The following is a 23740-nucleotide window of genomic DNA, read 5'->3' on the forward strand; positions in this document are numbered from 1 at the left end:
GAGAGGGAGACGCCAGTCATACTGGCCAGGTGCTCCTTCTCCTGCTGTCCTCCTCACACACCAAGGCATGGCAGGGGACCTTCCCATTCCCTCTTCAGTATCTCTGCTAACAGGGAGAGGCTTTTTCTGATCTTTAAGCTTAGTGATCTATTCAAATCCCAAAATGCAAATTCTCTTGTAAAAGCATCATGGCCTGCCCACTTAATCCAATGAAATCATCCTAAGGGGGTCAAGCCATAAGATAACTGCGTCAGAGTAGAGCTGCATTTGATAGCTTTTGGCATCAGTCACTTAAGGCAACTTAAACTGTTCATCATTTCTAAGGAAATGACTCAGCCTTCACCCTTCTGTTTTCTCTCTGTTCTACATTCTTGCTTCTGAGTGGTGCCCACTCTAAGTAGGCCCTAAAAAAGCTAGTAGTCCTCTGCCCACCCTCTTCCTCTCCTAAACAGCGAGATGTTAAATGCAAATCATTTGTTACCTCATCATCTGTCCGGATATAGTTAACACCATCAGGTTTTGCTGGAGTCTTGTAGCTGAAATAAAAGAAAAGATCTCATTTCTGGGACAAGAAAACTGCAGGATTTTGGAGGGGAGGTGCTGAGAGAGTCAAAAACGAGGAAGAGCAGCCGAATGAAAAGAAAGCACAGAGAAACCCAGCTCATTGCTCAAATGATAGATCTGTGCTTATTCCATCATTCGTCATGACTGGGATTTTTTCTAAATTCCCCTTCAGCACAGGGTAAAAAGATTGCTGTAGGTTTTCACGAGACTAACTCTGCAAAGAGATTAACTGATTCTTTTCTGGGCTCTCCTGCTCTGGTCCCTGTGCACTACCTTTCTCTGAGCCTCCTGCATTGTTTCCTGAGGCAATTATAAAATTCATTTTAAACCTTCACTGCCAGATGCCTGCAGCATTTTCCTTAGTTATAAGGAAGCACAACTTGGTTGCAATCCCATAGGAATTCAGAATTTATATACAACCGTCAAGTCCAGTGTATACCAACCCTCAGCTGCATTTAAATAGGATATTTGGAGCTTTTTCTGAAAACCAAATCAAACCAAACAAAAAAGGACAGGACTTCTGCTCAAAAGCAATACTTAACATGGAACAAATCTGTCTGGTGAGAATCTTAGTTTTACATATATTATCTCTTCTACAGATTCTGTAAGGATATCAAGGCTTGTTTCTGATGCTAATGCTGTTGTTTTTAACGTTTTAATGTGCGTTCTAAAATGGCTGGTTTTAGTCCCAAATTTAGGTTCTCACAACTAGTGAGATTTCCTGCAGAGAGCCTACTCTTCTATGCACGTCCTGATGCTTTAAACTAATCGTGCAGTGAGCTCTGTTCATTAAATTGTAGACCTCGTTATGCCAACAGCACATAAGCTATTGGACAAACACCTGTAGGCATTTGATTGTGCTGGTCTCCCCTTCCCATGCAAAGTATGAGGATATCAGAGCACAGCTTTCACCCCTCTGTCTGGTCTTGGTAGCAAGCACAAGAGGAGCCATACCAAAATTCTCCCTTAGGCAAATAAACCTTTGGCAAGGTGCAGGGTTTACAGTGGGGAATTGGATACCTCAAGAACTGGGTTGGCCTGTAGTCTTTGGTAGGGAACGAGGAAGAAATATGTCCAAGTCAGGCACGGAAATACATTTTAGCCACCAATTTCTGGCGCCCTTCAGACTACTTCATGCTAGCTGTGGGCGCAGGGACTTGTATAAGAACACTTTGAATCCCAGCTTACCTTTCCCCACTCTCTTTGCTATTTGCAAAGTAACCCCTTCTGTAGGCGCAGCAGATACCAAGAGTGATGAGCACCAAAACTGCTAGGACCACCAGGACTCCACCAATTATCCCACCAATATTGAGGTCATCTGGCAAAGAGAGAAGCCATCATCCAGTATTTCTTTAGGGCAGTAGCAATATTGTAGCTTTACGTACACTAAAATGAATCTCTCAAATATTTTAAGCAAACCCCAATAATTCATAGGGAACTAGTGAGTCCCTGATTCCAAGATTAAAACTGTTCATGAATCTGAACAGTGTTTTAATGTTTCCCTGAATTTTTAGATTTTTTTTTTCTTCCTGTGTTTGGGGCTATGAGAAAGCAGGAAAGACTTAATGCTTTAGGATGTCCCCCTTCTTTCCATATGGTGATGACAATTTATTTATGGTGATATATTAATCAGCATGGACGAAAAGCATGTAGAGCCACTCACAGACTTCCATCTCCTGCTCCTCACACTTGGCAAAGCCAGCATCGTTTGTTGCTATGCAGGAGTAACGGCCTGTGTCGCCTTTGTGCACGGCATGGAAAACCTGGTGAGGAGGAAAGCGGGGGGAGCGGGACGTGAGAGACAGAAGGCACTGTGAGGGTATAAGCATGTATAAGCAACTCTCCATTGCCCAGGCTTCACGGTGGACTGAGACATCTCCCTTCACTCTTTCTGAAAAGGCATGTGGTACTGGCAGTGATCAAAATCAAACAGCTAGGATACTATCTTCTTCCATCATTAATCTTCGCTTTCCCAAGTCACCCAGATCCTAGAACACCTAACCTTCTTCAAATTACACTTCCTTGAAAGCCACACAATGACTTTTTTCTTTTACAAGTGACCTTAGAAATAACCTGTCCAGCGAAACACGTCTTGATTATGTCTGTAAGGGCATTACCAGAGTGCCTGTGGTGGGGTTCAAGGTGTAGGAGGAATTCTGGAATTTGGCATTTGATTTCGTGTCTGGTGATAAAGGTTCACTGTTGCGGTACCAGCTGTAAGTGGACTTTGGGTAACCTTCATTCTCGTGGCAGTGAAGAGAGGCTGTCTTGCCAACAGGTACGGCTTTAGGCACAGTGCATCTAGGAGTCATAGGTTTCACTGTGGGAAAGACACAAATCGTGTGAACGGCACTGCTGAGTAGAATTAAATAATTTCTGACATACTTTCTAAGATGGCTGTGCTACAAAGGCATCAAAACTTTCCACTGTTTCCAGCTGTTTTTAAACGACAAATTCGAGTCTGTTGAGTGCCACTGTTTCAACCCTGGAGAGACTCACAGCCTCTTCTGTTAGCTAGCAGTGCTTGCAGAGGGATCTGAGTTTAAAGTAATACCTTGGACTGTAAGCTGGATATTAATCTCATCTATGGTTTTAGTATCAGAAGGTGCTGCCACTTCGCAGCGGTACGTGGCAGTGTCCATCCGGGTGGTGTTTTTAATCACCAGCGATGTCCGGCTTAGAATTTCTGCACGAGTCACAAAGTCTCCTGATACAGAGGAAAAAGAGAGAAGAATTTCAGGGTAGTCACACAGACTAACTTTCAGCACCTGAATTAAGGTTGATCTTGGACTCTTTCTGGAGTCAAGAGAACCACCTGAAAGGAACTCGATGCTCTGAAGTTAAGAGCCTTCCTCTCACCAGTGACCACAAAGGAAACCAATGCTGCTAACCATATAAGAGGATGAACTGGAAAGGACCACCTCAAATCTCAAAAACGGTGGTAAAATGGGACTTCCAAGACAGCCTCAGGTCTTGTCTCCTTTGGAAGATTCATTTGGATGTGGCTGTTGGTCCCATCTAAAGTGTTGGAGTAATTCCAGATGGGAATCAAGCCCTACCGGCAGTCCTGTGTTTGAGTTTCACCGTCAGGCCAAAGCGTCTGCTTCCAATCACGTGCTCCCAGGATGCTGCAAAGCACCGTGCTACCTCAGCAGTAAGCACTGACAGCTCAAGAGATCCCTTCTGACGTGCAGGTGGAGCCCTCAGATTTCATATGGGAAGACAGGAGGGGTCAGTGTCTGGTCGCGAGAGCTCAGACACCCAGCGACCTCCAGCAAGGACCAACGGGTGCTGGAGAAAGGGAGCTGTAGCATTTGCTTTCCTACCCAAGAAATATCTCCTACAGAGGATCTCACTCCAGCTCTTTGTGGCTCCCTACTGTGAACTGTCAATAATGAGGGCAGAGAGCAAAGAACATCCTGCTCTCTCTCCATCTTGCACTTCGACTGCTAAACTCCAGTTCCAGAAGAAAGCAACAAGACAGCCAGAGGTCCTGCTTTTTACAGACTTGTTTGTTCTCAGTTGTATTGTTTCTGAGGCTGTTTTGGAAGTCTAAGAACAATGAATCCTCATACCCTGCATTTTATTGTCAAAAAATACGTAAGAGGTTTCGCCATCTCGGATTTTCTTCCACTCGATTCTGGGATCTGGTGTTATGGTGGATTTAATGATGCAGGACAGCTCAACACCTAGCAGGAGAAATAAAGGAAATACAGATTAATAGGAAGCAGCTGTATTTTTGCTCTGCTTTAAGCAGTCTTGCACAGTGTTTTATTAGGAGATGCTGCCCACAAAGCAAAGCCTTCTCTTTCATCTGCCTCACAAACAGAATCACTGCTGGGTTCCAGGAGCTATTGGGGAAGATGGATTTTGGCCAGCAAAAATAATAGCCAAAGAGATATTAACTATGGAGAGAAATGAACACACTGTTCTCTACAGGCTCTGACTTATGGCAAACAAGACCTTATGACAGGGTGAGTCCACAGCACTGTCTTGCTGCTAATCAGAGCCTACAATGTGAGTCAGGGATGCAGAGTCTCCCTGGGTGGTGTCTGGTAATGTACCATGATGCCTGGGGATAAATCCAGCAAACCCACTCCCCTTTGAAGCAGGCCTTGTCATCTCCGTCTCCTCTACAGAAGAAGGGATCGCAGCAGGGTTGAGAGGTGGCTTACCCAGTATCGCACTGCACATCTGTAGTGGGGCCAAGATAAAATATAAATTTCCCGACCCCCTTTTCAGTATATTAATTGCAAGGCTACTGCCTTTCCTCCTTTTGGGATCCAGTTCAAAAAAGCACTTAGGCAGACACTTTGCAATGCCAATGGCTTGCAGGGGACTTCAATAAACCATTTCAGTCAAGTGCTTTGCTAAACAGGGAGAGATACGGACATATTCTTCAGCGCTTTTCTGCATCTCAGGCTCTCGGTTGTCCTGCCTCCCCCAAGAAACCAGATACCATGAGCCATAAGCAAAATTTTTCTCAATTGTTTGGACTGATGCAAATCCCCAGGCAGAGGGCAGTGCAGCCAGCGCGTCAGGCAGCCAGCGGGCCCCCGCAGCACTCACTCTGGAATTCCTGCACCACGGGCTTGGTGTTGCTGGATGTCAGTTCCACAGCCAAGAGTCTGCAGCCTGGAAAAACAAACAGAAGGTACTAAGAAATAGCACAGCGCATAAGTCACCCAACTAGAAACACGCTGCCTGCTGAGAAATCTTCTCAGCCAGCTAGAAGGACTAACTTCCCTAGATAAAACCTATTCCTGGCCTCTAATGCCGGTCCAGCAGGCCTAAGTTTATTTAGGAGTTGTGGTGTAAACACAGGAAAATATAATTGTTAGAAGTAGCAATTAAAGAGGAGGATTAACATAACAGCACAAAACCAATGCCAGCACAAGCTGTTTCCTTGTGCCTTATGCTTATTTAGATGGTAAAGGAACTCTTACTCTGACAATGCAAGAGTGAATGTATTATTTTGCAAATTAATTTGATGATCAGGAAAAGACAGGAAGCAGATCAACCTCAAGAGTTCGGTCAGTTCCTAGAAGATGAAATGTGCCAGGCCTCTAACATATGCTGATTACATCTTCAAGTGTTTTAAGACTCAGCGTGGTAATGTAAAATGCAAGATAGTACTTCATGAAAGGACTGCGATTCAGGAGAAAACAGAGGAGTTCAGCTCTGGTAGAGTCCCAGCCAGACTGACACTGGGACAAAAGCTCAATCATGCCATGCTGCAAGGCATCCTTATACCACAAGCTATTTCCCTTGACTGTACTTCTTGCTCTGAGCAAATGTTTCCAATTAATACAGTAATTTTCCATCTTTCGCGTATTATTTTCTTTTGAAAAATCTGCCTTCCGCGTCTCTTCTGCTGTGCATTTCACCGGAGCAGGTACCAACAACATTCACGCACTACTGGATAGCCACCCTCACAAACAGCTCTCCTGAGGGAGAAGGAAACAAGCAGGCAGTTTCCAGCACGGTGCAGTAGGAAGAAAGTGAATCAGACAGCAGAGGCAAGCCATGCCTTCATGGTAGAGGATATTTTGGAACTGGCTGTTCTGGTTGTTGCAAAGCCCATCACCTCTCAGTCAGACTATGGTATTCTGCAAAAAACAGGCTGCTCCAAAGCCCTGTCTTACAGGAGGAGAATACATACTATAATCGGTGCCAGATAATCAGCTACAGGGGGATGCCATGGCCCCATATGCAACTTTGCTGTTACAAATCCAATCAGAAGTCTGGTGAAATCTAGGGGAGCATGCCCACTGGCTTCACTGGGCATTCGATCAAACAGCAAGTTAAAGATGATAGAAACCAGTGCCTCAGTGACATGAGAAGAGATGTATCTAAAGGTTAAGACTGTTTTACTCGGAGTAAAAAACTCCTAACAAACCTGAAGAGAAAGCAGAAAAGGCAGCGCGAGGGAGATGCGAAGAAAGAAAGGATCTTCAGCAACATGACAGACAGCTGGAAATTCCTGTGTGCCGGCCTTCAGGGTGGAAAGCTTTTGGACAGCGAGAATCTGACAATGCAGGGACGAAAATCCTCTGGTGGAGTGGATCAGACAGCGTAACAGAGCAAGCCAGCGGTCTGAGAAATACCCGAGAGCTGTGAAGGCCCTCCCACTGAAAGCTCAACACCTAAAATCCTTTCAGCATTTTTGAAATGTTCCCTGCCGATTCTTATCCCTCATTGTTCGTTAAATGCTGACGCCGTCCTCGGTGCCTTGGCTCTCGGTGCTTATACCCCAAAGACCACTGGGCAGAGCTGGAGTTTGGCAAGGTTTAGAAGCTGCCTTTGTGTACAAAATAATTGTTACTCACACAAAAGCCACCGGCTGATGCAAACTAATAGCTGGCCCAGCCAAAACTGCTCTTAGCAGGACCTTTCCACCCTTCCCCCTTCTGCACTTGAGACATTCATGCGGCATTTGGGAGAAATCCAATATTGAACTAAGATGACAGTGCTCTGGACTATAATGTAGCTATTTGGGAGAAGTCTTGTGTATCAGAGCTGAAATGAGCAACAGGGCAGTGCAGCGAGCGCTTTGCTTCCAGTCTGCTCATGCTTTACTTCGGGGAGCCAGGAGAATGCCGTTTTCAGAGCTGGTTCTCAGCAGGTCGAAGCAGGTTCTCCGGGCTTGGTTCGTTTCAGTCAGGAGGTGGTCTAAGCCACCAGGAGTGATTTGTTCAAGGCTGCTATGAAGCAGAGTCCATTTTCATCAGGCCTGGTGCTTCCAGACCCACCCCTTGAAAAAAGGTAGTTACGCCACAAGAGGCTGACACGTTCCTTTCCCTCTGTTCATCCTTTGATCCTCTCAGGTGTTCTGTCTGGGGTTGTGATCCTTGCTTTGCTCCTTCGTGAGCATAAACAGATTCCACTGATCCCAGCAAAACCCCAGAGCATCAGAAGCAGCTAGTCACCAGAGGACAAGAAACAATCGTGGGAAAATCCTTTTGAAATCTTTGGACACCTTTTCAACAATACTGTAGGGCACTTCATACAAACAAGGCATTTGATTGCTTCTGCTGGGAGATTCCTGCTGCTGGAACCAAGACAGCTTTTCTTGAGGGCCCAGGCCTGAGCACTCAGCTTAACTATGGAGATCCTGGTTGGCTTCCTGCTTAGGACAGGTGGCTCTGATAATGCGTTTGCCTCAGGTTTCAAAAGGGGGGAAGCTGTAGGCTCTGCCTTCTTCAGAGACAGCACCCTCCTTCATTGGGGAACTGCATTACAAAGACACTTCTACACGTGATAGCTTTCTTCTGAGACCTGAAGTAGCAGATGGCTGTAGAGAGCTGCACTGCACCTGAAGAGCTGAAGAAGACAGCTTGCACAGCGTCTATCTGGTCTGTACTATCCTATAAATCTTCCTTTTGGAAATGCTAGAGAAAGATGGGGAAGGAAAGGCACATGGCAAAGGTTTCTTGTTCCTTGATGGAAACTCGATGCACCGGTTTGTTTTTTGTTATGCATTCCTGTTTACACGAGATCTTTTTTCAGAAAAATTGTGTCCCATCAAGTAGATAGCATGGTAACAGTTCTACTGAAGTACATCTGCTGTAGCTACAATATAAGTTCAGTTGAAGGTGGAGATAGTAATACCACAATGTTGTGTTACTCCAAGGGAGTTACGACTCTAGGCTTCCACTCTAAGACAGTGGGATTCCACCAAACTCTGGCCCCATCTCATTTCTCGGAAATTGTTCACAGCAGGCTTTTAGCCACCCACTAAACACAAGAGATCTAGGTCTATCCCTCAGGCACAAAGCAGGATGACAACAAATTTTAGACAGAAGCTGAGTCCTTGGAGACTGCGTGAGAGGTTCGGACATTATTACATGTATTGACTGTGGGCAGAGATCAATGTGGCTGCTTACATCACCGCTAAGACGGTTTTATTCTGTGTGTGGCAGAAGAGTACTGCAAGTAGCATGTTCTAAGTAACAAGAAGGCTACAGCTCTGCAGGGAGCAAAACAAAACAAAAACCCCAAGAGACCACGCAGATTGCAAAGCAGGAGCAGAACACTGTTACAGCTCTTTTTAGCATTACTTTGGGGTATCCCTTCTTCACCAGTCTCCACGGGGCTGGACGAATCTGCCCCAGGCCAGTGCTTCCCAGCTGTTAGCACTCTCCTGTTGAAGGAGCCTGGGCATCTGTGCTATGTCACATTTCCCTGCTGTTGGCAAGTGTTGTCTCTTTGGTGACTGCACTGAGGGATTGCTTTGTTTTGCGTGTTAAATCACCATTAGTGGTGACTGCCACCTTTTAACAAGAGTACGCCGAAGATGTTCCTTTAGACCTCTTTCAGCCCAGTGCAAATAAGCAGCAAAGGTTTTGTGTTATGTAAATCTCACTTCAAAGGCCTCAGCAGCCAGGATCTGGGGAACAGCCGGGCATAGACATGCATTCCTTTCCAGAGCAGCATGCATGCCACAACAGACGCACCTACCAGATCTGTATGTGCTACATCTCCGAATACCCACCAGATCTGTATGTGCTACAGACTCAGCCAGACATATGGTTGAATCCCAAATGCCATCAGTTCTCCAAAATAGAATCCAGGACAAGGCAGTGAAGCCTATAGCATATTCTTATGGCACTTCTTTTAGCTGAAGAGATCCAGCCCATCCTTGTTACTGTGACTCATGTTATCTGAATCATTTTAAAATGCTACACTGAAACTATAGTTTCAGAAAAAAACCTAGCAGCTTTATAGACAACTAGACTGCGTTAAATCTCCTATCTCTGTGCCGGGTTTAAGGTAAAGCCTGACCTTCCATCTCCTTCCATCCCAATCTCTTCTCGGTTTAAAAACTCTAGGCAGAAATTTGAAGAGGAGGTGAAGTGTTCCTGAAGTATTATAGGGAAGGTAAAAAGGATGACCAGGAAACAGTTGAAATACGTTGCTCCCAACAGTCTATGCTGCAGTATCGTTCAACACTTCTTTGCCAATCTTGCAGTAATCTGATACGGTAATTTTAGTTAATGCACTGTCAGGCACAAGCAGTACAAAAACATGCAACTGTATTTAAACACCTGCCCACTAAAGCAACAAAAATATGCCTTGCTTGAGGTGTCCATCATCACTAAGCCGTTGCTTGATTTGCAATTCAAAATGCAGCTAAGCCATGTGGGAATGCTGCTATAAACCACATGCCTTCTTAGGCATCTTCGCTTTCTGGATGGTTACTCTGTGTAGCAGGAGTGCTACTGAGTGAGTGATGTATTGTTAGGTGTTAGAAACTTGTTAGCTGAGTCCTCTGCATGTCAGCACATCTATGACTGCCCGTTTGGAGATGCCCCTAGAGCATCTATCCTCAGTACTGTGAGCTGCAGGGAAAGAAACGGTGACAAGGACGACAGAGCAGAGGTGATCAGAGCAGCAGGCAGGAGACGAGCATTGTTGTTAAGGGCACCCCAGCTGACCCCAGGACTGTCCCTGCCTTAGAAGTGTTGTGTGTATGCGGTAGGGAGGAAGCTAACTGTTAAATGTGTGAGAAACCTCCAGAGGAAGAGCAGAGGAAGCCAGGCAGTGCCGGACTGGAGAAGACAAGGAAGAGGGAGGCCAGGTTTCTGCCCTCAGCTTATTTTGAGGAAACCACCATAAACCCTGACTTTCAGAAACATCCGACCATCTGCACCTCGAAATACCAATCCTTTTGTCTCTCAGTGCTTCAGGCTCTTTATCCTTCCTCCTCTCTATCCCCGGTGCATCTCACTGCGATTCCACAATGCAACTTGTGCCAGTGTAGACAAGGTGGTGTAGGATAGGCAACACGGCATGGCATAAGAATGAGATACCAAAAAATGCCTAACGCACTCTGGCTCTGGTAAGTTTTGGGGGTTTTTTTTGTCCCACTGTCCCTTGGCTGGGTTTTGGGAATAGTTTAAGGGACTTAAATGCACTTGTGATATATAAAGACTGGATTTAGAAACAGTGCAAAAATGTGTGGGCAGGGAATGAATGGCATACCTCATTCTTGAATTTCAGTGGGAATTAGGCATCCTATTGATCCTCATTTACATTTCTAGGTGTCTCACTAACTTTCTAAGTGACAGTTCATATAGGTCTGTTTGAAAAACCCAGCCTGTGCCATTAGATGCAGTCAGTAAGATTTTGCTTTGTAGTACTTGGTCTTAACTTTCAACCCTTGCCTCCAGACCAAGGAGCTGGCCGTATGTTTGCTCTGGCATCCAAGTTGCAGGCTAAAAGCTCCTTCAAGTTGGTACAAGGGAGCAGGCAGGTGGACCGTGCTGGTCAAGTGACCAGAGCGAGCTGCGTGCCTTTCTTTTATTCCAGTTTTCCATGGCGCCTTCCCGAGATCAGCCAGCCAAGCCTGACTCATGGGTGGGCTGCCCTGCTGGAGAACAATGTAGATGTGCAGCGAGAGACTAGCAAACAAAAGCTTAGGAGTGTCTCTGTTCAAATTAAGTAACAGATGGACCTGATCTGTGTGGGAGCTGATAACGGTTATAAAAAGGCCATCACCGGACTGTGGCCAGCCCACCCTGGAAAAAACCCACTCAGTCGTAAATCCTCTGTGCTGTTATAGCTGTGTGTGCTAGTAAGGCTTTATTTTTACCAGCTATCATAAACCAGCATGACTTATTTTAGATGCATGGCTTGTACCGCTTAGTTAAAAAGGTGCCAACTCTCTGATAGACACCTACAAAAAGAGGAGATGTGCCCGCCTGGGCAGGGAACATGAAGCATAATTAACCTAGAGAAGGCAAATGCAATATTACAGAGCAGTGTTTGGCGCTCCACATGGTTCTGGCTTTTGCTTTTCTCCTCTCTTAGGTACCTAGGTGATAGCACTTGTTTCTTCTGAAATGCTGAGAATCAGGGAGTCTCTGGTGGTCTCAGCAGGACCAGGACCCCACAGGACAAAGTTGTGTGGAAGAACATTGAGTATTTGTGTTCATCTGAAGATGTGAGAATTTTGGATTTTGCTCTTAATTCACTCTCTTCCTGCTCACCACTAGAGCAGGCAAGGAGATGCCTGTCTGCGAATAGAGTACATACAGTTCTGGAACAAAATCTTAACCTGTTTAAATCTCCTGATTTAAACCAGCACCTTAAAGACCTGACTGTATTTGCTGCGGAGAAGAAGGCCCATTAGCATCCAGGCCATGCACGCAATCTTCTTTCCTTCTTTTTTTCCTTTTTTTTTTTTTCCCTTTTGGACAGGAGGATTTACTGTTCTACCTCCTAATCAGACAGCAAAGCCACTGGTATACACACAGCTTACACACCCACACTCAGTAGTGAAACAGGTTGCTATCAAGGAGATACGGAGCCCTCTTAAGACAAAAACCTCTCTGCAAAGCAGTCTCCTTCTGCAGCAAACGTTCCTCCTCTCTCCCATGCAGGGAGGGAAGTGTAGGTGTTGCCTGGTGAAGACCGCGCAGTGCTTTCTGATGGTTTCCCAAAGTTTGGTTTCGTCACGTTGGGATGCAGCTGCAGACACACTGGCTCAAATATCCCTCTGACAAGGGCTTCTGGAGGTAAGAATTTCACAATCTTTGGTTGCCGTGTTGCTCGTAGCATTGCAGCGTGTTTAGAGATGAGATATTAAGGCCCTGCCTAGCTGCACCTTCACAAAAATGAGACGGTCTGCTGAAGATCAGATTTGCACGCCACCCACTTTGCAAATCCTTAGGCCCGTGCTAGGAGGAGGCATCACGAGCCATGCTCCAGAGCTGTCTGAACAAGAAGAGTTCAAGCTTACTCACAGTCTTAGCATAAGCCTGAGCTCTTGGCTGGACATGTTGAGCTTGGACCTAGTCCACCAGTAGGTTCTCATGCTCTGCTCTCCCTAAGGGAGCACAGATGCTTTAGGAGAGAGCCAGAGCCGAGCTGATGGCTGGCAACCTGGGGAGAAAGCTCCCAGCTCGAAGGGCCTAGCACACTTAGCCCATTTTATGGAAAGAGATTTTCACCCGTCAGAACAGACGTGGCTCGAGAGACCACGAGCCAGCTCCGCAAAGGTATTTAAATGCTGTTGACATCAAGGGCAAGATGGGCATTTAATACTTTGCAAATGTGGCTGTACGTGCCTTGCCCAACATCTTAATCTGTGCATGATCTGGTCCTAGCTCTCCTGTTTTCCCAAGCTCATACCCCGGTTTCTGGCTTTTGTTCTGGAAAGGACTGAATGTACGTGCAAGATGGGAAGGAAGCAATACTTGGGTGGGTGACTAATAACTAGTACTTAGATTAAGATGGAAGCAGCAAGGGCTAGCGGGTTTCCAGCATGTCAGATTGCACCTCTTTCTGTAACATAATTTCGGGCCATCTTCAACTCAAAGAACAGATGGAAAGAGTTAGAATTTGCCCCTCAAAATCTGGGATGAAGGGTAATGGAAAGGGAACAGAAAGGAAACACGAATAGGAAAGCTGTGCATAGAAGAGGCTGTTATTACCAGCCCTCGCGCTCCTGAATTGCTTCTCCCTTCCCAGGAAAGAAATGTGAGGCTGAACCGAAAGCCTCATTTTCCTGGGGTAAGTAACAGGGAACAGGGCACAAAGCTTCTGCGTTGCATTAGACACCACTAACCAGGGGATTAAGTCCTGCCCAGATCATTTATTTTGCCTTGCTACTGGCCTCTGAGGTCAAGCCCCTTACACAGATACTTCAGGCTTGCAATGTTACGCCGACTCTCCAGGAGGAGAAAACAGGGGCAGGTGGCCTTGCTGTGCGACTCTGAGGGAAGGCCATTAGGCAGGAGAGCTTCTAATTACGTCTGCACCAAGTCTTTGGCAAAAGCCAGAAGAGAAATAAGGCAACAAGGAAACAATTACAGATCACTTGGCTAGGAATGTATCAAAACAGTCACATTGTACTGAGCGCTGTTCTTGCCATATTCATTAACAAATGGACAGCATAATTACATCTTCAAACTGGTCTGGCTCACAGCCAATACGGACCACGAAAATTAGTGCATTCACAGAAAATGGGACATGAGGGGATGTCAGGAGGTCGGCTCATCCCCGCCTCTGCTTTAGGGCATGAAAACGCAAGGAATACAACAGGCTGGGCACCTGGATGTCTCCGAGGTTCTCACATGCAGTGTTTCCCCATGATCATTTTCATCCGTTAAAGTGCTGTACATTTATCAGTTAAGCCTCAGTCCCTTCAGATTCAATGTCCCCTGCAATTCAGTAAGGATGTACAATTCCAGTTCACCGGATGAAAAAACTGAGGAATGGGAAGTCACAGGAAGAGTAAGGAACACACCATCTCAGCCGGATATACCATTCTGTGATCTGTTTACTGGATGACAGTCCCTTACAACAGCAAAAGCAAAGGCCAGGAAGAAAAATGGTGAGCACTGAAGAGAAGTGGGAATATGTGCACAGGGCAGATTTGAAACCAACCCTTCCTGCCTATTCCCACTTGCCCTCCATTGTTTCCCTAGCCAGCCCCAAGAATTGCCATACAGGCACATCCTACGTTATTTCTCACTTCAGCAAGTCCCTTTCCTCCCAAAAGTGGCAGATGCTGATACCAAATTAGTGCAAAGTGGGAGGGAACCAGCAGATAACTGTGATGAGAGCCAGGGGCAATGGTCTGCCTCCTGTCCTCTCCCTTCCTCCCAGCAGGGCTCTCATTGCAGCCGACAGATGCTAAGGGAAGTCTCCAGGGCAGAGTGAGGTCCGTGAGACATGACAGGGATCTATGGCCAGGATCAGGGAGACAGAATGAACTGTAACGGGAAAAGGGGCAAGTTCCTTTATTTTTGTCTTGTGTGGGAATTTGACTCAAGGATTGCTGAGAATCTCATAAGCCAAAGTGACGTTTTCCAGGCTGAGCGCCAGCCAACGCACAGACTTGATCTCAGCAGGTATTTGACTTCGATGGGAGCTAGGATGCTCGGTACCTGCTGACCCTGGCTTTTGATGAGAACACATATATCAACAGCTGCCTGAAATGCAAAGACAGGAAATAAGCGGATATGCTATCAGCACCAGGCTTTGCAATACCCTTTAGTGTCTGGCTGTGTCCCAACCATCAATACAGAGACTCGCAGGGTTTTAGCCTATAATCCTCTATGCCTCTGTCTGTGACTCTAATCTCTTGATCCTCCGTTCTCCTCCAGCCTATAGCTTGACCAACAAAACGCAGATCTGAAGTTCTGCTTATCAGAGACCAGCCATGGCATCTTCCTGTGGAAAATGGGAGTTGGGAAGACAGGAGTCGTCATCAGAGCCAAGAGCTGGGAGGAGGCTAAAGAAGGGAACAGGAGAGGGCGTGAGCAAGCACACAGAGAAATCGTTTATGACAAGACTGAAAACAGCTCTCTTTAAGAACATTTTTTCCGATTTTACAGTATCATTTTTGTCTTTTTTGTGTGTATAATTCTAGCCTCGGGTATAAAACACAATTGTCTAGCTAATGCATTGCACGAAACACGTACAAATGAACGTTGCAAGAGACTGACTGCAGGCACCAAGGGAACATTCACATCTGCCTATGAGCGTGCGACCAAGAGCCTGTGAAACTACTGCCGTCATTCCATGCTGGAGACGTGGGGCCGTCTTCTGCAAGGCAGCTTTGAAGCTCTGCAGTGATTCTGTCAGAACAAAGGATGCAGATCTACAAGGGTAAAAGGCATTCAGCAGAAAGCTGCGCGAGCCACGTGCTGGCCTGAAGACATGTGAGTTGGGGGAATATTGTTCTAGGGGCAGCCCTGAATCACCCGAACAGATCTGAAAAGACTTACCTTGTTAACATCAGCCTGAGCGTAGGCTGCAAACCTGCAGAGGGAGTTGCGCTGCAGGGTTCAATAGAGATTATTTTCTTAGGAAGTACATCGGGAATTAAAGGGAGCCCAAATGAAGTCACAGACAGATAAAGATGAAAAGCTTGACACAGAGCACTATTAGGAATATGCTGGCATAAATGAGCAGGGGAAGAGGGAGGAAAGTAATGCCATGTCAGAGCAAAGAGTGAGGATGAAAGCCATTGGCTTGTCCCAACCTGGATTCCTGACCAAGGCAAGCTTGTTTCACAGAGCAGAAACGAGCCTTGGCATGGAGGGGTTAAAGGATTCCTTGTCCTGGGGGAGTTGAATTAGCCACATCTCTGGGAACTAACTTCTCCCAGACCCTGACTTGTTTTTCTCCTTAAACATCTCCTGCTGCTATTTTTAGCAGAGAATTTTCTCAGCCGAATGCTCCCAGTTCAGTCCTGGTCAGAGGCCCTTTTCCCAGAGAGACACAGGCCCAGCAGCGGGAGGCTTGCTGCTCTGCATGGAAGATCATTCCTGGCCGTGTGCTGGTCCCCAGTTCAGCTTAGCTCTGTTTCATTGCCCTGCCAGCTCAGGGGTTTACATGCCCCACCGGTCCGGTGCGGGCATATTAAATGCTCTCACAGACCCTAAAAGCCAGGGGAGGCTGCAATCTGGTCTGCAATTTCAAAAGCAGCTAAAGAAGAGGGTGGACTGGACTTGATAACCGCCTGCAGGCTTTTTAGGAGCATGAATGGCAAAGAAGGTGGGAAGGAGATAGAAAGAAATGATTAGGCTGACATTAATAACAGGATCTGCTTCTCAGCACTAAAATCTATTTGGATTCATTCCAGTTCCTCCGAGGGAAACTGTGGAAGCCTTTATTGTTCATAAAAGTTGCAACTAAAATTGGACTGGAAAAGCTTAAGGAAATACCTCTCAAGAGGACAACCCTGCCTTGGCTGCTGGAAACAAATGAGGTAACTCCCTTCCTCTTCTCTGGTTTTCTTGGGGCCCTTATTCCTCCTTAGGCAAAATGTTAACCTGTCCATCAGTCCATCACTCCCTTCCCCTGGCTCCTCGCTGCTCACAGCCTCCAGCACAGAGCAAGCTGTCTGCCTATGTGCAATTAGCAATGTGTCAGTGACCGTCTGGGGCGGCTCACAGGAGAGCAATGCTTGTAACTTCTTTTATCTACAGCTTGATTTAGGATCTGCCTGCCGGAGATGGGCGTGTAAATGAAAAGGCCAGATCAAGGCACGTGGATGGACAAATGGAGTAAAACAGGAATAAACCCCTTGTCTGTGCTAATGTGCAGTTAAAGCTGGGGGACTTGGGAGGATCGGGCGCTCTGGATCCTGCGAATGAAGCACGGGGAAGGCTGCAGTCCAGCGCTGGAGAGCAGCAGCGGTCGGCCGGTTACAGCAGAGCCACAGTCAAGATGATCCCTCTAACAATGGCCCCTTCTTGGTCAGCGTATCTGTTGCCTGTGTGTCTTGGAGTCACGTCAGCGAAGCAAACAGACTGGGAACATATTTGTACTCCCCACAACAGTACAGAAGCCAACCCAGACATAGAAGAGCAAGCTGGGCTCTTTTCTGCTGCTTGCCTCAGTGCCAAGTTTCCAGCTCTGCTTGAAACCTGCGGCCGAGCCCTACTTTGGCAGGGGTGAAGGGAGAGGACAGGCAGGGTCAGGAAATGCTCTGCTTTCAGCTCATGCTTGCAGAAGTTGGCAGCTGGCGACAGGAGAGGGGAGCCAGACTGAACTCAACTGCGCACCTCTGAAGGCCCCCATGAGAGTAAATCTGGCACTGTGTGGCTTTGCCCTTCTCCCCAGCTATGCTTAAATAAATGGGGCCAAGAACAGCGGCCACCTGGACAACCCACAGATGCTGCACGAGGGTTTGTCCCAGTGGAAAGAGCTACCTTCAAAAAGCTTCCCCGAGCCCAGCAGGAATCCCAGGAGCCCAGGATTTCTCTCTTGACCTTCACGTACACATTCCAACACACGGGCACTTGACCTTTGAGGCTCCTTTGAAAATCCCAGCGACAGCGTTTTACGGACGAGTATGTTTCCCCTCACATCTGCCCCCTGTATCAGATGCTGCCAGAGCCTCTCTCTCTCCTGGCTCTGCTCCCAGCTGAAGGACAGACAATAGGCATTTGAATGCAGTCTCCGCTTCCCCTCCCGATCAGCCTGGGGGAGATGGCACATCGGAGCCCAGACAGCGCTGAGAGCACAGCTTGCCAGCCAGCGACAAGTCTCTCTAGATCATGGCCTGCCTTTTCTTTCCCTCCCAGCATAGCTGAACCACTGGCTACAGTTGTTACTGGGCATGCAGGCCAGCTCTGCTGGGCAAATCCTGGCAGCATCCAGCTAGCCAAACTGAGGAAGTCTTTTCTCAGCATACTACTGCTGGAGCCAGCCTGATCCCTCTCCGGAATCAACTGACCTCGTGGATTCCCAACCCTGCCGGGCAGAGCACTGGTTAACGGACCTCTCCTGTACCTCTCTGCCATGCCAGCTCACCTGGAAACACACCGGCCACCTCTTGGACTTCCCCTTGCTCACTCTTAATAGCATCTAGCTGCAATTAACTGATGCAGGCACTGCGTGGGGCACAGAGAGAAGTAGTTCCACCCGCAGGAGGTTCGACGAGGGTTCAGCGAGAGCTGGCTTGGATTCTCCTAAGAACCATTGTTCCATCTTTCTAGAAATAGCTCTGCTTCTCGCATCCTGGAGCCGTTCAGCCTGTTTGGCACCGTTTCTGCTGCTTCAGAGACAACAACAGAGAGTGAGAAAAACCTGTCTAGACACCATTTACCTTCCATCGACTCCCATTGCCACATCAAAGCACCACTTCAAACCAACCTGCAAACTGGCCAAGTAATCATACCCAGCTCTCCTGTGCCTGCTCCAGCCAAAGGCAGTCAGACCCATCCCACCATGCTTCAGAGTTCATCTTTAATCCGCGCCCTTCTGACAACAGGAAGAGAGGTAGGATGAAAAATCTCATTACAGGAACACCAACAGAAGCTCCCTGGCCTCAGACTACTCAAGTGGGGACTATGTCCTTTCTGCTTGGCATCCAGGTACAAGCAGAAATCTCACCTGTCTCCTATCGGCAATCTGCAAACCTCCAGCTCCTTTGAAAAGCAGCCATACAAGGCAGTCCTCTCAGCAGTCCCACTTGTCCCACCCGCTCAGATGCTGCATCCCTTACCTTTCCAAAGCCATGCTCATGAATGCTGAGCAAGCTTTGCTACAACCCAGAGATCAAAGAAGATCTTCCTATGGCACCCAAGGAAATGGAGGTCACCGAGAGCTACAAGCAGCTTGTCCACCATGAGGCAGCAAGTCACTATCAGAGCAGGACAAAGTCACAGGAGCTCAGGTAAAAGCTCAAGATACCTTGAAACCAAGGGAGCTGGAGAGGTTTTTAGGTCACTTGAGCACAAGTTCCTTGAAGTCACTGCTTTGGGGAGGGACCTGGCACTAGCATCAAGCACTGACCCTATGCAGCCACCACAAGAACAACATCTAGCTCATTATTTTAATAAGGGTCCTTTTGAAATACCTTCTGTGTGAGAGACGGCTAAGAAAATCCAGTCTGGCTTTATTCTGTCTCAGGCAGAAACAGCCTTTATTTAGCAAACTGCTGCTAACAGCTCTGTCTCATTAGTCAGTGTTTAGGGAACCAGGCTGCAATTGTTCTGAAGTCTGGCATTGCAGAAAGAGCCTTGATAATGAGGTCTACAGGAGACATTCCTCCTGACAGGCTCACAATGACCTAGAAATCCTACTTAATTCCCTGTCAGTGAAAAGTGCTGAGTAACAGCGAGGTGCAGAGGCACTGGGGGCTGGTTTGAGAGGGAGGCTGCAGCCTCTGTTCACACTTTGGGCTGTGATGCAAGAGCTCTAGGGTGGAAAAGCCAGCACCGCTCAGCTAGGCAGCAGCTCCCCAGATAAAGCAGAGGGGAGGCTGGCAGATAGACAGGGGTTTGCTACGGCAAGGTTTGCAGCCTCATCTGTGAAAGACCGGCCACCACGTAGAGCATGCAGAGTGCTGGGAGCAGAAGTGTCTGTTTAACACAACGGTGGAGACAGCAGTAGGCACTTGGAAACAGCCTGGTGCTAGCCAGGGCTCCTTTGAAGCCCCCTCAACAGCAGCTCCTGGATGCAGTCTTCTCAGTGCAGCAGGCGTTCTCTCCTCTGGATCACGCTTGCTTGCAAACTGTGCCAAAACCCTGCCAAAGGCTTTAACTCCCTGACTCAAATAGCTCAACTTTTACCTATGTTCCTAGGCCTAGCGTGCCCAGCGGCTCACCAATTTCACCTGCACAGCCGCCGTTGCTACCAACAGAGGCTGCGGTACGTACTACTGCGGAGGCACGTCCTGGAGTCGCGCAGGTGCCGTCTCCTCTCACGTGGACGTGGGATGAGCAGCGGCTCTCTGCCGTACCAGGCAGTGTGCGTGCCCCGGAGGCATTGTTGAGTTTTTTAACGCGTTCTGCCCCAACCACTTTTCCCTGTTTCCTTGGAGGAAAATGCAGCAGGCTGGCACGGGCTTGGGCCACAGACACACTACTTTCAAGTGGTTTGTTTTCGACAAGCAGCGTGTGTACCGTGGTTAGGAACCTCTGGGCTGGATGGCCCAGAGCCAGCTCGGCCAGAAGGTGAGGTAGAGGGACTCAGCTGGAATGTGGGCTGGATACAGCTGACCTTGAAGACCACCCCCAATAAAGACCCTTACAGGCATGTGCTTGCCACCTGTTTCAGCCAGCAGACGAGGGACTAAACCAGGAATTCTGGAACTGAATGCACAGTCTGTTCAAGAGTGGTCTGAAGACTCCCACCCACGTGAAGCTGTCGCTGATGTGTGCTCTCCTACAGATCCTTGCAGAGGAATGCATCTTTGCCCATCATGTGCAAGACTGCTACTCCCATACTGCAAATGCAGCCCTGTTTAAAGTACAGCTCAAATCCGCAAAGGACTGCTGTAAAAAAAGAAATGTGGAAATGAAGTCACCAGCCAAAACAGTGTCTAGAGACAACTCAAGCCAAGTCCCTCGAATGTCAGCACCAGAAGGAGGGCTCTGAAATGGAGAACCTAGCTCACTCTGCACCAGCTCTGCTGGCATAGACAGAGGATCTGCCTCGGAGACATGAGGAAGAGACATATGCTGAGAAAGGAAGGACCAGCTTTATTTTACCAGCCTGTGTTCCCACCAGAGATGTGCTTTAGAGACTGCCTTGCAAAGTAGGAATTAAATCCAAAGGTGCCTATGCATCTTCCTTGCTGTCATCTCCTTATCAGTTATCTCCAGCCTGCTCTGAGCCAGAAGATGAAAGGATCGTAACACCACTTATCTTCCCACTTAAGAACATGCTTACCAGCTTGCTGTTAAAGAGGAGGACACTCAAGCCTCAGGAAGCAGCTGTAAATTCTGCAGATGGGCTCCCTCACATTTCTTTGAAGGAGCTACTGCTTCTCAATGAGGGACACAGATACAAAAGGGAAACCAGGGAGGGAGGAAAAGAGGGAAGCCTTTGTAGCAAAGAAAGACTTTGCCTCATGTCCAGAACGGGAAGCTGAGTGACAGATGTGAGACGTATGACATGTGTGTCTCAGAAGTGACCGAGGATAAGCCAGGAATTGAAAAGCTCTTGGGAAATATTTAAGCAGCCAAAATTATGACATGTTTGCCAGTAGAGCACAAGAAGCTCCAAAAGCACGCTCTCCTTGAGACTGTGCAGCGTTACAGCCAAGAAAGTTAGGGATCCCCTTACATGCTGCAGGCAGAACTGCTGCATGCAACCCAGCTCTAACAGTTGAGGCCAGGTCACCGCACATCCTCTGTGCTTCTCCCACAGAGCGTGCTGCCTCATCTCTGAATTTGACCCTCATCTCCCCTCTTCGCAGAGCTACTTGTTATCACGGTGAACCCGAGTCCAGCTTGCCTTTGTCATTTAACAGCTGAGTCAAACCATCAAAACGGCCAAACTGAATCTTTTCCAAATATTTGCAGAAAGAGGAGGATCAAGGAGCCTGCAGCAGACCACCAGGAGCCTCCCCGGGCGAGGAGAACAATCACTATTGTTGACCAACAGCAGGCTGCTGGCGGGCAACGAGCATGCCTCGGCACAATGTCGGGAAGAAGCCCCTGAGCCCTCCCATGCTCTCAGAGCACCGCAAATGAACTGGAATCTGGAGTCCCCTCTGTCCCCTGGCAAAGCCCCAGCGATCCAGCGCTGCGGACTTACCAGCCCTGATCGTCGCTCAGCTGTTGACTTGGAGAACTCAAGGCGCAGTTGGCAACTGGGAGAGGGGGGCACGGGAGTGCCTTAGAAGCTGCTGCCAGCCCAAACGCAGACTTCAAAGGGCTTATCTTGCCCTGTTGCGTGGGAGAGCATGCAGTGCCTGTGGGTGAGGACAGCTGTGTGTTGGCCAGGCCAACCAGAGGATTTTTGATGGAAGAAGAAAGAAGTTACTACCTGGTTTAACCTCCCCTCCAGCACGCACATGGCAACTTTGGCAGGCAGAGCTCCGCACTGCCCTGTTATTTATGGGATGTTGAAAACTGGCCGAAACGAAGGGAAAACACCAGGTACAAAAGGATGCTTACCAATTCAACTAGCCAGTTCTGCTTGAGGGACAACCCATGAGACTCAGGAGGCGATTACAAGGCACTCTGCCTTTCATCTCCAGATCGCCAGTTCAAAGGCAACTCCATCAGCACTGACCAAGCTGTAGCCAACTAATAGCTGTTTGCTCGTGCACAAGAAATGAGATAAGCCATTGCCTCCTCGCTCCCCGAGAAATCAGACTAGCCCCATCGATGTACGCTACGTGCAATCTCAGCAGAGTAGCTAAGACCAAAGAGGGAAACAAACCTGCGTGTCCTCTGCTGTAGGAGCTACTAGATCAACAAGGAGATCCATGGTGGTTGAAGCTAACCTGTTTCATGGCATGTGTATCCACTCCTGCCAGCAAAGCACAGATCACTCACACTAATAGGGGGTTGGTATTACTCCTTCTGCCTTGGTTGTTGGTATCTAAGCACTTCAACAAAAACAACCCATTCTTCCCAGGATGGGGGACTCCCACCGGCCGGGGAAGTCAGGGCTGGTCCAAAGGTACAAGTTGTGCACAGAGCTGGGACTTCCCCTTCTAAGATATGTTACTGATGCAGAGGTCCTCGCTACTACAGAGCGGATGTTTTCCAGGCTCTAAAAATAACTAACTCCAAACAACATGGTGGGTATAAAGAAATATTTATCTTTGGGCTTTTGCAGAGATCAATGCAGAAGAAAAAGATTAAAGCAAAAATTTAAGTGGGTATTAAAAATAGCTGTTGATAAGATCCTTTGAGGGGATAAAAGCTATTTTACAGAAGCAGCAAGAACTGCAGGACTCTGCAACACCTTCCCTGCCGTTAACTGTGTAAGCTCCCGGAAATTATTCAAGAGAGTGTTAGCAGCCAGAGTGCCTCAGGAGGAAGTCCATTAGCAGGCAGCAATCTCCTTAATGGATCCTCGGGGTATGTGGTAGATGCTGCCTTGCCTATGGACACTCGGTTCTTTCCGCTGCTGTGATTCAAGGGCTGCTCATGCAGCCATTATCATCCAATACTCTAAGGAACGTTCCTCATCTTTACGGCAGCCCAATAGCGCGATGAATTAGTCTTTTGGGTAGCTTTCACTGAGCGAGGACACAAATGAGTAGAGTGAGTTTTTTCGTGCTTTTTTTTTTTTTTGACAGCACCTAGCAAAGACAGACACTGATCCCTGAACAGAAGCCGTACGTGCTACTGTAATGCAGGTAAAAGCAGTAACATCTATCGAGGCATTTGTTTTCCAAGCACAGCATCCTAGCAAACCAAAAATATCGTCTCCATGGCTGATCTTGGCCTAAAAGATCAAGCAGAGCCTTGTACATTTATGTGCAGACAAAATCATTAAGTCCTCAGCTGTGCAACCGACTCCACTCGAGCCGGCCTGAGAGAGCACACAGCCACCCCGGAGAGACGCGAAGTGGCAGGAACCTTTCTACTGGGAATGAAGAGCAGGGCTGCTGTGCAGAGCACTGCTGGCCCTGTTAAAAGGTAAGCTTGGTTTCTGAAAGCAGTTCTCTTTCCTGGCATTGTTTGCCAGTCTTATTCCTTATTGCTAATGAAACAAAAATTCTGACTTGCTATGGATATGTAGAATATTATAGGCTCCTTCAGCAACCACTGAAAGACTTTGTGGTTATACATCTTGAGACATACCGGACAAGACTGTCAAAAATGGCAAGTGAATTAGGTGTCTCAGGTGGGGGAGCGAGCAGGGAAGTCGGATGCTTTCAATAGACGCAAATTTTTAGAAGTATTATACTTCCACCCTCCAAAACAGAATCTAAAACAAAGCGCCCCAATTTACATCCTACTGT

General features: G+C 47.6%; 1 protein-coding gene across 1 annotated transcript in view; it reads right to left on the reverse strand.

Annotated features, from left to right (window-relative positions):
• The window catches only part of JAM3 (junctional adhesion molecule 3), a 31176-nt gene that overhangs the window by 1766 nt on the left and 5670 nt on the right, over window positions 1-23740 (reverse strand). Inside the window, exons 2-8 of the mRNA XM_075173002.1 lie at window positions 5134-5199; window positions 4140-4253; window positions 3119-3271; window positions 2682-2884; window positions 2228-2327; window positions 1753-1882; window positions 482-536 (exon numbers count right to left, since the gene is read on the reverse strand). Coding sequence (XP_075029103.1) covers window positions 482-536; window positions 1753-1882; window positions 2228-2327; window positions 2682-2884; window positions 3119-3271; window positions 4140-4253; window positions 5134-5199 — 821 coding nt within the window. The remainder of the gene's footprint in view (window positions 1-481; window positions 537-1752; window positions 1883-2227; window positions 2328-2681; window positions 2885-3118; window positions 3272-4139; window positions 4254-5133; window positions 5200-23740) is intronic.

Source organism: Calonectris borealis, chromosome 24, assembly GCF_964195595.1.
Source record: "Calonectris borealis chromosome 24, bCalBor7.hap1.2, whole genome shotgun sequence".
NCBI classification, from domain to species: domain Eukaryota; kingdom Metazoa; phylum Chordata; class Aves; order Procellariiformes; family Procellariidae; genus Calonectris; species Calonectris borealis.